General features: G+C 41.8%; 1 protein-coding gene across 1 annotated transcript in view; it reads left to right on the forward strand.

Moving 5' to 3' along the window:
- Positions 1-3233: 3233 nt before the first annotated feature.
- LOC105501151 (chromosome unknown open reading frame, human C11orf63) overlaps positions 3234-14462 on the forward strand; it is a 71386-nt gene continuing 60157 nt past the window's right edge. Inside the window, exons 1-2 of the mRNA XM_011926991.1 lie at positions 3234-3888; positions 6661-7090. Of these exons, the coding sequence (XP_011782381.1) occupies positions 6750-7090 (341 nt within the window). The 5' untranslated portion in view covers positions 3234-3888; positions 6661-6749. The remainder of the gene's footprint in view (positions 3889-6660; positions 7091-14462) is intronic.

Consider the following 14462-nt stretch of genomic DNA (forward strand, 5'->3'; position numbering starts at 1 on the left):
TGCCTTGAGACCACAGACCAAGGGCCACTACCCTAGCACAGAGTTTGTCGACCTCGGCATTATTGACATTTTGGATCACATAATTTTGGCAGGGGGGTGGGGGGACCATCCTGTGCATTTTAGATGTTGAGTAGCATCCCTGGCCTCTGTTCATTAGACGCCAGTAGTACTCCCTTAAGTCATAACAATAAAAAATGTCTCCAGATATTGTCAACTGTCCCTGAAGGATAAAACTGCTCCAGGTTGAGAAGCACCCTAGTCCAAGAAGCATCCGACAGTGTGGGGAACTGTCCCAAAATGCCTGCTGGAGGAGATGCTGCTGAGCTAGGCATAGGTCTGGTAAACTCAGGAGGTGTAAGACCAAAAAGGGAAATGGAGTAGAGGAAGGATTTCACGAACAGAGCATGAGTGATGTGTAGGAGAGGGAAACAGAAAGAAGGGAGTTGCATGAATGGGTGGCATAGGGTGGAAAAGGAGTAAACTCAGTTCAGTATTACTAACCTACGTATTTAAGTGTTTTTTGACTTGCTTTTCCTATTCTGTGTATTTTGGTTAGTTTGGGGTCACTTTGACAGTTGAATTCTAAAAGCTAATATATGCAAAAGCACTTTGCAGACCCTGTGAAGTGCTATTCATATGTAAATTATCAACATTATTACCATAACAGCAGATGAAAACAATGCACTTTATGGTTTTATTTTGTTTGTATGCACTCTATAATCCTTAAGAATTCTGAAAAGCAGAGCATTACTGTGCTGCTTGTTAAAACATTGTCTCTCAGCTTCACTCTCATATACTGTGATCATAATGCTGGGACAACACCTACAAGCCTCATTTTTCTTTGCTAGCCAGCTCCTTGTGGGACTCTGCCAGGAGGGGACAGTAGAGGGAGACCCCAAGCCTGGAGACTGGAAAAGGGACTGCTCCTTCCTTTTCCTCTCAAGGTCACCTTGACAACATCTCTTCACCCCAGCAGCTCAGTTGGTTTCAGTAGCAGTAGTTGATTCCAGTTTTCCCAGCACTCAGAACCAGCTTCGTGATTCCTTTTCAAAGACGCCAGCATCTACTAGCTTGGGATTGCACCCTCCTAAGAGGCCTGGGTCCCAGCTCTGAGTGTTAATAATTTCAGTGTTAATCCTTCTAAGTGTAAATAATTCTTTCCTGTGATCCCCCAGCCACAGAGGTGGAAGCTGCTGCCCGTACTTACTACCCCTATGACACTTGTGTTCCCTTTTCAACTTTTCAGTTAATAAATCTTCATATTAAATTATTTCCATTATAGTAACTGGCATGGTTTCTGTCTCCTTACTGACCCTGACTACTACTTGTGTTGATTATTCCATCCTTTAGTCACTCCAGATACTCAGGACAGCCATTACAAGGGGAGAAGGAGGAAGATCAAGCCCAGAGTGTCTCACGCTCTATGTGTGACTAGTCTCTGCAAGTAGCTGCTGGATTGACAGACTCCTCAATCACGTAGGGACCACTGATTTTCAGAAAAGCCAGTTAAAATCTCTTCTGGACAGTGCAGAAAACATTGGAAGAGTCTAAAGAACCACAGCATCAAAAATGGACAAGTGTGAATGACTCAGCATTGATTCTATAACATATTCTGGAAGCCACTATTAGGACTAAATCCCTTTGCTTGAAATTTGCTTTCATGTTTGCAGTTGCTATAATAATACCTTGTATAATATACTGGGCAGAATAACACTAACGGTTTCAGCTACCTTGCTTTTATTTCTTCTACAGACATTGAGGTCCTACTGTGCACTCATAAGACAAGGTTCCTGTTGCCAAAAAAGTTAAAAAACAAACAAACAAACAAACAAAAACTCAAATAAAAAACAGAATAAAAAGTGTGAAAGCTGGGTAGTAAGGACATTTTCCAATTTCCTATGTTTCCTATCATTAATGAGGCAACTGGTATTGAAGCATTCTTTTTATATTTTTATTTTTTTTTGAAACGGAGTCTCACTCTGTCACCCAGGCTGGAGTGCAGTGGCACATCCTGGCTCACTGCAACCTCTGCCTCCCCGGTTCAAGCAATTCTTCTGTATCAGCCTCCCATATAGCTGGGACTACAGGCGCATGCCACCATGCCCAGCTAATTTTTGTATTTTTAGTAGAGACAGGGTTTCGCCATGTTGACCAGGCCGATCTCGAACTCCCGACCTCAGGTGATCCACCCGCCTTGGCCTCCCAAAGTGCTGGGATTACAGGCATGAGCCACTGTGCCTGGTCCAAGCATTCTCTTTTTTTTTTTTTTTTTTTTTTGAGACAAGGTCTCACTCTCACCCAGGCTGGAGTGCAATGGCACGATATTGGCTGACTTCACCCTCAACCTCCCGGGCTCAGGTGATCCTCTCACCTCAGCCTTCCAACTAGCTGCGACTACAGGCGCGCACCACCACGCTCAACTAATTTTTAACATTTTTTGTAGAGACAGGGTTTTGCCATGTTCCCAGGCTGGTCTTGAACTCTTGGGCTCAAGCAATCCTCCGACTCGGTTTCCCAAAATGCTGGGATTACAGGGTGAGCCACCACACCTGGCCTCAAACCAATCTTTGAAGATAGTTATTCAAATCTACTTGTTGTTTTAATGTGAAGGTAATTCCTAATGCTTCCTTTCTTCATGTTTTTTTGAAACCTTTTTTGATAGTGAAATATTCTACCCATACATAAATGTACAGCTTAAGGAATTTTTACAAGATGAACATCTATATAGCCACCATTAAGGTCAGGAAATACAATCTCAAAAACATTCTTCTCCCTACCTGCCAGAACCGACCACAATCCTCCAAACTTTATGGAAATCACTAAGTGGGTAGTGATTCCCAAACAATTGCTTTTTTGCTTTTTTTTCATAGTTTCCTCCACTAAGTATGGAGCCATAATCATTGTAGAGTGTAATTTAGACCGTCTTTAATTTATATACAAAAATCATACAGTATGTATTTTTTCTGGGTTTTTGTTGTTCAAAATTGTGTTTTTAGTATGCCTCCATATTGTTACACGTAGTTGTATTTCATTCATTTACACTGCTGTGTAGTAGGCCAGTATAGGGAATACCATAATCTAATTAACCATTCTATTGTTGATGGATAGTTCAGTTATTTCCAGTTTGCGTGCACAGGAGCACTCACTTCTTAGGGTAAATACCTAAAAGTGAAATTGCTGGATCCCAAGGTATACATATCCTGGCTAATGCCAAACCATTTTCCAAAATGGTTGGTTGCATCGGTTCTCACGTTCGCCCGCAGGTGAGGCTTCTTTGCACTACATCCTCCCTAGCACCTGACGCTGCCAGACGTTTCAGCTTTGGACTTTTCGACTCAACTTACGGTGAGTGTGGTATTATCCGCTGTGGTTTTAATTGGCCATCTTCTGATTATTAATGAATTAAAGCACCATTTCAATAAACAGGTATGTATCGGCCATTTAGATTTCTCGTGTGTTTGTGAAATACCTTTCCATTTAACCATTCTTTAATTGGGTTCCTTTTCTTCTCGATTTGTAGTAGTTCCTCGCGTATCCTAGTAGTTTTACTTGTGGCAAAGATCTCCTCCCCCGGGCGGCCTCTGCCCTCCGCCGCTGGAAGTCCGGGCGGCGAGGCAGCCTCTCCCGGGGCGCTAGGGCTCCTCCAGCTCTGCCCCGATGTCGTTATTACGGCCGTTTGCAGCCTCCGTGCCAGGGCCAGGGGTGCGGTTCGGGACGCGGGATCCTAGGTCGGGTCCTGCTCCGCCCAAGTAGAGGCCGGCGGCTGTGTTGTCTGCGGTCTCCAGGGCAGCGCCGGGGAGGGCGGGAGCCCGGGCGGCGGCGGCGGCGGCGGCGGCGCGGGAGGATGCGGGGCCGCCCGGGTCTTGGCCGCGGACGAGCGCCGGGCAGGTGACGGGCGGTGGCCCCCCGGATCCGGGGTGGGCGGCGCGCCCGGGGAGGGAAACGGGAAGGGCTGACTGGGGATAGGGACTGCAGGAAACCACCCGAGCAAGCTGGGCAGGAGCCGGCGCCGGAGCCTTCGGGACGGAGTGGGGAGCGACAAGGGGGCGAGGCCGCACCAAGGGGCTGGGGGGCCGTGATCCGAGGCTTCGGCGCCCGGGCACCCAGAGCAGCCCTGTTCCGGGTCAATTAGGACCGGTCCCGGGCACCAGGCCCGCCGACTCGTCACTTCCTGGACCTCCAAACGCCCCTTGTGACGGGTCTTGTTCCTCAGGAACAAGCAAAGGTAAAAAACAAACCGAACGCCTCTACTGGGCAGCTTCCGGCCTGTTTCAAACCAGGGTTAGTTCCTTTTTCTTTACGATTCATCTCGGTGAGCCCAAGCAGGGTTCCTTTTCCCCTCCAGGAGAAAGTTGGTTTGTCCCATGCTAGTGGACTAGACCCACTGCAGGGATCCCTGGGGAGCTGGCCGCTTCTTAGTCCCTAGGTGCCATGGGATCTATCCCTGTCTTGTTTATTCAGGAGACTGGTCACCTCTCTTGGTAAGAAATTTCAGCGGCACAACCTTTTTTTTTTTTTTCACTGGACGGGAGGAGGGAGCCACATTCATTAAACTGAAACGCCCACTTTCTAACTTTTTCAAGCTGTCAGCTGTTCCTTCTTCAACCCCATGTTTGCGTAAGATCAGGCCTCCACAGAAAACCCAGCTTTTGTGGCATTTGGCTTTGCTCTTTGCATACTTTAGCAAACTTCAGGAATCTGCTAACATCAACAAAATTATCTTCTGTGGTTACTGTTTTATTATTTATTCATTCCAAGAAAGCTTAGCGTGTTTCACTTAAGAAGCGAAGTTCAAGGGACTGAATTATTTTAAGAGTAATTCTAAGTTGCACTATAACGCCTAAGCTTGCCTGTCAGGATCTCGAATTCAGTGACCTTAGCTCTTGCAGTAAAACTGATGTGAAACTCTTTTAGTTAAAATGTGTTAGTATTTGATAGATTTGCTGCTTTCTTGGCACATCCTAAAAAAGCAACAATTAAAATAATAAGGCAGAATGCAGTATGTGTTTTAAAAATATGAGACAAAATAATACAACAAACCAGTCTGTAAAATGAGAGAATAATATGTTAGTCTACCAACAGGGCGGACTTCAAGTTCAATAGAAAACTCACTGCATATGTATTTACATATGAACGTTCCCTTTTGCCTGTTGTTTGTTAAGGTGCTTTCCTCCAAGGATTTGATGATGTTCCTTGGAAACATTAGCAACAAGGTCAACACTATAAGCAATCCTAGGAATAGTAATAAGGTTGTGTCATTTAATTGAAGTTAGGATTTGCCAAAAGAACAAGAGCAAGCCATTAAGACGAATTTTACAGTAATTTCTATTGGTAAAGGTTTCTGTTACCTGACTCACAGAAAAAAAAAAAGAGTATAAAGGCAGTGCAATAGAAAATAGACCAAAATAGAAATGCTAGGTAGAGAAGAAAGGAAGCACAATCCAAAAACATCATGTCCATTCGGTCCTATATGAACTCAAAGCACCCTTTCCATGGGTCTTTATAATGTCCCTTAGAGACAGTGAAGATTCACTTGAATCATACTCTTAAGTGAGCTGGAAGGGACTCCAGCTAACTCCTAGCTGTAATTCAGGCCAATCTCCCACCCACTCAGCTTTCCCCAGGATAGCATCCCATTCCGTAATGTAGACCTCCAGGCTCTACTTTGAATTGCTCAGTGGCAGAATTCACAAGGCCACTAAATCTTCTGTTGAACAGTTTTATTTATTTTTTTCTGATAGGGTCTCCCTCTGTTACCCAGGCTGGAGTGCAGTGGTACAGTCTTGGCTCGCTGCAGCCTCTGCCTGCCTGGCTCAAGTGATCCTCCCACCGCAGTCTCCTGAGTAGTTGTGACTACAGGCCCATCCCACTATGCCCACTATTTTTTTTTTGTAGAGGCGGGGCTTTACCATCTTGCCCAAGCTGGTCTTGAACTCCTGGACTTAAGCGATCTGCCCACCTCAGCCTCCCAAAGTGCTGGTATTACAGGCATGATTGTTGAACAATTTTAATCGTTATTATGGGTTTTAAAAAATACTGGATGAGGTTGATCTCCATTTATGTCCACCTAAATTATATGTTCCTATCTAGTCACAACCTGGCTATCAGAAAGTCTTTTCCAAATGATGTTGCCAGCCCAGATGGGTCTAGGAACAAAACAGCTTCCCTATTTACAGTTCCAACTATGGAAAACCACACTCTTCTTCTTACTTTACTTTCCAAAAAATAGCCCCTGAACTTGGTTTACTCCATCCATGAATAACTATGGGCCATATTTATATTGTTGCCCTGGACATTTGAAATAAGGCTATCCAAGTACTGTCCATAATTAACCATTTGTCTTAGTCAAGGTTTGTCTGTAACAAGCCTTTTCTAACTTTATTGGAAGTTAGAAATAGAATCCACTTCCAAGCAGCCATTTATTTCATCAGTAAAACTGCATTCGATTACCTAGGCTGCTTATGAGCGCTGCATCAGATGTGTTTCTGTAGAGAGAAAAACAATTGTTTTCTAATAGACCTTTCTTATACACACAAAAGGGGGCATGCAAAAGCCTGCAGATAAAAGAACAAGGTTTTCTAAACATTTAAATATTTGATTAACATTGACATTACTGAGATTTCAGTAGTTGCAGAGTAACATACATATAATTTTTTTCAGGTAATGCCTTTGTGAACCCAACTTTAAATATCAGCCAGCTGCTCCTATCAACAAGAGTATCCCCTGTTAATTTTTTTGCATTTTTCAAGATGAGTAAAAGTAAACTAATTCCCAAGCTCTCTATTCAGTCTCCGGTCCGTCATACCAACTTAAATTTGCAGTCCACACACCCACCTTTGAAGAAAGAAGACTTACATCGGATTTCAAAAGACTCCTTGGAATCTGATTCAGAAAGCCTCACTCAAGAGATTATGTCCCATTCTGAGTTTGATGATCGAATCCAGGACAACGATATGGAGCGCGACAGCTTAGACGAGGAAAGCCCTCGACGGGGAAGCCTGCATGAGACAGAAGAGGAAGCAAGTGGAAAAGCAGCTCAGATGGCTCGCGAGCAAAACCAGCATACCTGGGACCAGGGCGCCAACAACGGGTAAGGAATTGGCTTGTGTAAGATAATAATGGGCTCTAAAATGTACTATTAAATAATTACTGGTGTCATTCCAAATGAGAGTAAGGGCAAGTTGCCCTAATGAGCGCCATGTGTGTGAGACGGATCTCCAAGCAACCAAGGATAGCTGGGCACCATCTTTTTTCCATATTCAGATATTTTTAAATTAAAAAGTGCAGTGGGTATTAATCAGGGCATTTGCATTTCTCATACCATTTATTTCCTGTCCATATTCCAAGTGTCTCCACACTAGGACCTCACCTGGGAGAAATTCCAGAAAGCCTGATATAGAAAAGGATGCGGAGTCAGGTGGACTCGATTTGGTCCAGGCATTTCTGTTTAGTGTATAATCTGGAATAAATCACTTAACTCTTTTTTTATTTTTTAAAAAATTTTATATAGTATTAAATATTTATAATAGAGATGGGATCTCACTATGTTGGCCAGATTGGTCTTGAACTCCTAGCCTCAAGCAGTCCTTCTACTTCAGCCTCCCAAAGTGCTAGGATTATAGGCATGAGCTACCATGCCTGACCCACTGAATTCTTTTTTTGGCTCACTTTTTCTCATCTGTCAAACAACCTGACTTGCCTATCTCACAGGATTGCTATGAATGTCAGTAAAGTATAAATAATTGGGGATAGAATCTTACTTGGCCCATTCAGAGCTAGTAGAGGTCTACCTCCCAGGGCTTGTATGATCATATAAAGATTTAATCTAATAAACAGAATTTAAGGGATTTAACCTTGTGCTATGAGCTACCAAAAAAAGTAAGGGGATATAAAATAATGTGGTGATACCACTCTGTTACAACTGAGGCACTGAGGATATGATAGAGTACAGAAGAAGGTAAAAGCTATTGATTAGGAGGTTTTAGTGTGGTGGTGAAGTGCATGGTGTCTGAGGCAGACCATTTGGGTTCAAATAGTGGCTCTGCCACTTACTAGCTGTATAACCTTGGCCAAGTCCAATTAATGTTTCTGTGCCTCAGTTTCTTCATCAGTAAAAATGGGATAATAATAATAGTTAACCAGTTATCATAAGGCTAAAATAAATATATCTAAATTGTTTAGAATAGTGACTGGCTCCTTATAAATTATATTGTGCTAGTTTTTTTTTTTTTTTTGTGGTAGGGGAGGAGTCTCGCTCTGTCATCAGGCTGGAGTGCAGTGGCGCAATCTCTGCTCACTGCAACCTCCGCCTCCCGGGTTCAAGTGATTCTCCTGCCTCAGCCTCCTGAGCAGCTGGGACTACAGGCTTGTGCCACAACGCCTAGCTAATTTTTGTATTTTTAGTAGAGACGGGGTTTCACCATGTTGGCCAAGATGGTTTCTATCTCTTGACCTTGTGATCCACCTGCCTCGGCCTCCCAAAGTGCTGGGATTACAAGCGTGAGCCACTGTGCCCGGCTGATTTTTTTTTTTTTTAATTCAGGCTGAAATATATTAAGGAAAATTTATTGGAAGGCCTGGAACTTGGGCAGGGTCTTGAAAACAAGCTAAGATCTGGATGATAGAACAGAATGGGAGTGACATGTTTGTGGCACGTTAGGGAGCCCAGCGGGATTGCGGAGGATTTGAGTGTAGGGAAAATGGACTGAGTAGGAGTCTGATTATAAGGGGGTCTTAAAAATGTGCTTATAGTATTGGAAGATAAATTTTCAGGTCATGAAGTGTAACCATCCTACCACAGATGAGGATATTGAGTCTTACAGAACTCACATGACTTGTCCTCAGGATACAGTCACTGCAAGGACTCGTGTGGGAGCCAGAAGTAGAGCCCAGTCCTGAGTCTTTTCTTTCTTTCTTATCTTTCTTTTTCTTCTTTCCTTTCGTCTTCCCCTCCCCTTTTTTCACTGGGGATATCTAGTTGAATCAATTTCATAAGTGTCTTAGTGATATGTCATAGTAAAAGTGATAAGAGCTGTCACCCAGGTGGCTAGAGGCGGAAGAGGCATCCAGACAGCTTCAGAGAGACAGACACCCTTGATTGGACTGGGCTGGGAAAGCCAGGCAGAGAGAATACAGGTTCTTGGGGAGGGCAGTGAGATGCAGCAGCGTTTAAGGAAGATTATTATGCAAGCTGGTGCATTTTAAATTAGAGACTAAACACACAATGGACAGAGAGACTGTTGGATGGATATGACAACAATAACAATAACATCACTTTTTAAAAGCCTATCTTAGTTTCACTCAATTCTCCATCACAATCCTGTAGGGAAGGCGTTGCTTTTCCTGTTTTACAGATAACAAAAATGAGGCTAACAGAGATGAAGAAACTTGTCTAAGGTTATCGTGCTTGGAGGATGTCCTTGTTTTGTTACTGGTGCTGTTTTTTTTTTTAAATCATGCAAAAATTCTAACCTATAAAAAAATACAGAGAAAAATACAGTAGAACCCTTACTGCCATATTTGTTTCAGACATATTTTTAAAATTCATACTGTATTACAGATAAAGTTTCCATGTACCCCTTCTCAAACTCATTCCCCTTTCTTCCCCCTCAGAGGTAATCAATATATACTCTTACATGAGTGTGCATCCTTCTCACCAATCTTCCATTCATTTATTTCATGGGTAATCTATAATTAGTAGATAAATATGTATCTATATACAGATGTATGATGCCCATTTTGCTCAGTCAATATTATGTTTTTGGGATTTTACAATCATGCTTTTGAACTAAGACATGGTCTTGGTTGAATATTGATGCATATTTAGGTTTTTTCCAGTTTTCATGATTTCAGACAATGCTCTGTGCCCGTCCTCGTATGCCTCCTCGGGTGTGCATGCAAGAGTTTCCTTAGGGTATAAGTCCCCAGGAGTGGAACTCTGGTTCATGGGCAGATGGACATCTTCAACTTTACCCACAAGTGCCTGCAAGTTACCAGTCCTTAGAATTACTGTCTTTTTAACTTCTGCCATTCTGATGGGTTATAAAATCCTGTCCTATTATAGATTTAAATTACTTTTCTCTGATAACTTGTGAGCCTGAGAATCTTTTTACATGGTTTTAACCAAATGAGATCGATTTAGACATCCTCTTTGGCAACTGGTTATTTTCATTTAACAAAATACTTATGTGTATCTTGGGTCTCTTTACGGCCTTCCGTATCCATGGCTTTCACATCTGTGGATCCAACCAACCACAGATCAAAAATATTTGGGGAATAAATGGATGGTTGAATCTGTACCAAACATGTACACAGACTTTTTTTCTTGGCTTTATTCCAGAACAATATAGTATAACAACTATTTACATTGTATTAGGTATTATAAATAATCTGGAGATAATTTAAAATATATAGGAGGACGTGCATAGGCTATATACAAATACTACTCCAATTTATAAAAGGGACTTGCCCATCTCTGGATTTTGATATCGGCAGGGAGTCCTGGAACCACTCCCTCCCAGATAGCTGAGCAATGATTATATTTATATGTTCATAGTACATATGGACATGGTACATAGTATTCTAGTATCTGGAGGTGCCATGATATATTTATTCAGTCACCCAAGGGTGGACTTTGGGATGTTCCCAGTTTGTTTGTTTGTTTGTTTTGGAGACAGTCTTGCTCTGTCACCCAGGCTAGGATGAAGTGGCACGATCTTGGCTCACTGCAACCTGCACCTTCCGTGTTCAAACGATTCTCATGCCTCAGCCTCCTGAGTAGCGTGCGCCACAATGCCCGGCTAATTTTTTCCACTTTTAGTGGAGAATGGGTCTTATGTTGCCCAGGCTGGCCTCGAACTCCTGAGCTCAGGCAATCCGTGCACTTCAGCCTCCCAAAGTGCTAGCATTACAGGCGTGAGCCACCCCTCCCGGCCCCAGTTTGTTTTTTTGTTTGTTTTTTTTTTCAAACAAAACTTTAACTGAAATTTTATGTATATAAATGAAATAATTGATAGGCTTGGGTGACAGATTAGATATGAGGACTGAAGGAATAAGAGAAGCCAAAGATTAAGGGTTCCTATAACAACAGCTAGCATTTATAGAATGCATATCATGAGCCCATTTGTGCTAAACACTTTACATGTATTATCTCATTTAATCTTTATTGCAGCTGTGGTAGGTGCTATCATGATCCCATTTTGAAGATTGCAAATGAGGCTTTAAAAGTTTATATTATGCCCATTTGTTGCATCGAGTGAGTGGTGGAGCAGAAAACTCAGGCAGTCTGACTCCACAGCTCCAAACCCTGTTTTTATCCTGGCTCTAAGAGATTTATAGTCTCCTAGGTAATAAATGGGAGTAGTTTTAGTTATAGAAATGGGGCCACTGGAAAGGAAAGATCTTTTGCAATGGATAGGTATTTTTGTCTGTGTTTTTAAGATGAAGAAACCAAGGTAAGGATCCATTAAGTGACCTCATTTCCCCAGTCGTTGGGTTTTTCTTCCTTTTGTCCAGCGCTCGGGGACCTGACTTTAACCCTTGTTCTTATGAAAGTACAGTTTAAATACCATCTAATATAGTTCCAAGTAAGAAAAATGCTTATAAAAATCAAAATTATGGTTAGATTCTTGGTTCTGATTCGGAGATCCTCAGATAATGCTGTTTTCCCCAGATTGATTTGCCTTGGACTTTTGTAATGATGAACTATAAACCCTCGGGTTAGAATAGGTTATAGCCCTAGTCATTGTTTGGCTATATAGTGCTTCATACACTGAACATTATAGGATAACCAGTTTTCCAGTAAAAAGGAAAACAGAACGGAAGCATTTAGACAAATAATGCCTCGAAAATATTATTCAGGTGAGCGTTTCATTATTGGTCCCTTTCCCTGCCTCATGTTAGTCTTCGAAGCCTCTCCTAAGCATACTCTTGCTTGGATCTGAGTAGTTTATGAGCCATGAAAGAGACAAGGAAATTGATCTCAGACTCTCAATATGAAATTCAAGTAGGCTTTTATTTCTATAAAGTAGATGGCATTCTGGGAATTGTAGTTCAAAAAAAAAAAAAAAAAAACCACAGTCAAAGCTTGCCTTAAAACCAAGGAAAATTTCTTTCTTCTTGCTTTTATAATCAATAATTTTAAAAGCTGCCTGACAAATCACTTGAGTCCTACACTTGTGTTTTGATGTTACTAGAACCTCCTCAAAGCAATTATTCCCTTGTATCTGACCAGAGTCAAGCCATAGTTCAATGTATATGGATGAGAGAAAACCTTTTACTTAATGGAATTTGGAGCCGCATTGACTGTAGCAAATAAATGAAGAGTGGAGAGGGGATCTTCACGTGATAATCCTTAAACCCCACTCCAGAACTGGCCTTATGACACTCAGCACTCATGAAGAAAGAGATCTGTGTAATTCCTAGAGCATTAGAAACAACCTCTTCAGTCCTGGGGACTTCTGAAACCTTGTATATTAAAAAAAAAAATCAGAGAGCAGCCATACAGTATTTTATATGTGTGTTTAATAAGGTCTTATTAACAGGAATATTTATATAATGAGCTACCATTTGTAAAACTCTTTGCTTTATATATACAATCTCATTTATCCTTACAAGAGCCTCTTGGATAGGCATTATTATCCCCATTTTGCAGATAAGGAACTGAGGATCTGAGAGCTGTATAGGTATATGTAGTTACTAGATAGTAGAACCGGAAATTAAATTGACCTCTCTCCAAACGCCAAAGTCTGAGCCACTAATTACACGTATCTAGATAGGTAATCAAAGATTGAGCTGATAAAGGATTCTATTTCACTATCTTAAAACTATGACAATTTCAATACAGATTAAACTGAGGCCAGAGTAAATATGCATGTAAAATGATAAACTTTAGGAAAGTAATAAACATTTTTAGAGGATATTGTGTCCTTAGAGTAGATAGACATTAATTATATTTTCCTTTGGGCTGGGAGTTCATGGTAGCCATATTCTTCCACACTTGTCCTGGGAAACAAATGTTTTCATGAAGTGAGGTCTGCAGTGCTTTCCTCTCTGATCACCTCAGACCATAACCTCCACAAAAGGGCCCATATTCTGTCTAAGAAACCACCTTGTATTAGAAATTAATAGGAGGGAGATAGGCACATGAGGAATTACTAAACTGAGTATTCAGAATTGTCTGAAAGTGAAAAAAAGGGACTCCTAATAATCTGCTTTTTTTTTTTTTTTTTTGAGATGGAGTCTTGCACTGTCGCCCAGGCTGAAGTGCAGTGGGGTGATCTCGGCTCACTGCAGCCTCCACCTCCCGGGTTCAAGCAATTCTTCTGCCTCAGCCTCCCAAGTAACTGGGGCTACAGGCGCATGCCACCATGCCTGGCTAATTTTTTGTATTTTTAGTAGAGACAGGATTTCACCGTGTTAGCCGGGATGGTCTTGATCGCCTGACCTCGTGATCTGCCCACCTCGGCCACCCAAAGTGCTGGGATTACAGGCATGAGCCACTGTGCCCAGACAATAATCTGCATTTTTATTGTTGTATATAATTGTTAATCTCAGATGCTTTCACGTGTGTTGTTTCTGATTAATAATACGAAAGTCAGGTGAAGTATTGAATGATGACTTCTAGGGCTTGAAGAGTGGCACTGGATAACCAAAAGAGACCACAGGTAGAGAAAGACTTAGGGAAGACCAAAACTCAGGATTTTCATTTCCTCCAAATTTCCCAGGCTGTTTTGTAGAATGCATCGGGAATATTTAGGCTGAGACTAGACTACTGTTTCTCCATAGGTGGTGTAGAGATGTTTTTCATACTGGGTAGGAGATTAAAGAAGCATCTGAAGTTAGGTCTAATATGCTAGGACTATTGAGAATATTCTAGGAGCTTTCAGCAGTCAACTTTCATTCCCATTGATTTCTAGCAACATTCATCCACGTTATTTTCTGTTGCTTTTTATTAGATTTTCAATTTAAGGCCATTGTTTGCCAACCTCTTCCAATATATTACACTACCTGCCATGTTCTAGAAGTTTCCATGCAGTACTCTGGGAGTAGCTACTAGCACTTATTTGTTTCTGATCACATGGGAATAGTTATATCAGAGAAGTGACTTTTTGTTGCAAGTATTAGTCATTTCTGTTTTCTGTTCATTCATTTACTCACAAACTATGCTTTAGTTAAACCCCGACACACTCCTCAGAGCAGGCATGGTGCCATCGTAACAGATGAGCAGTCATAGAGGGAAGCAAAGGGTGTGCATGGGCATGAATTGTGGCTATTAAAGGCTGAGTCCCTGCCAGAAATGCTAACGCCATAGTGACTCCTGAGGCTTGTTGCCCCGGAGAGAACCACTAGTTCCTTTCTAGGTTATTTCAAAACTAGGATGCATTATTGTGTTAAAATAAGTACATACATAGTGAGTTCAGAACCTCACAGAGTGTGATTTATTCAAATTTAAATGACGTACA

Source organism: Colobus angolensis, unplaced genomic scaffold (assembly GCF_000951035.1).
Source record: "Colobus angolensis palliatus isolate OR3802 unplaced genomic scaffold, Cang.pa_1.0 Scaffold7, whole genome shotgun sequence".
In the NCBI taxonomy this organism is placed as follows: Eukaryota; Metazoa; Chordata; class Mammalia; order Primates; family Cercopithecidae; genus Colobus; species Colobus angolensis.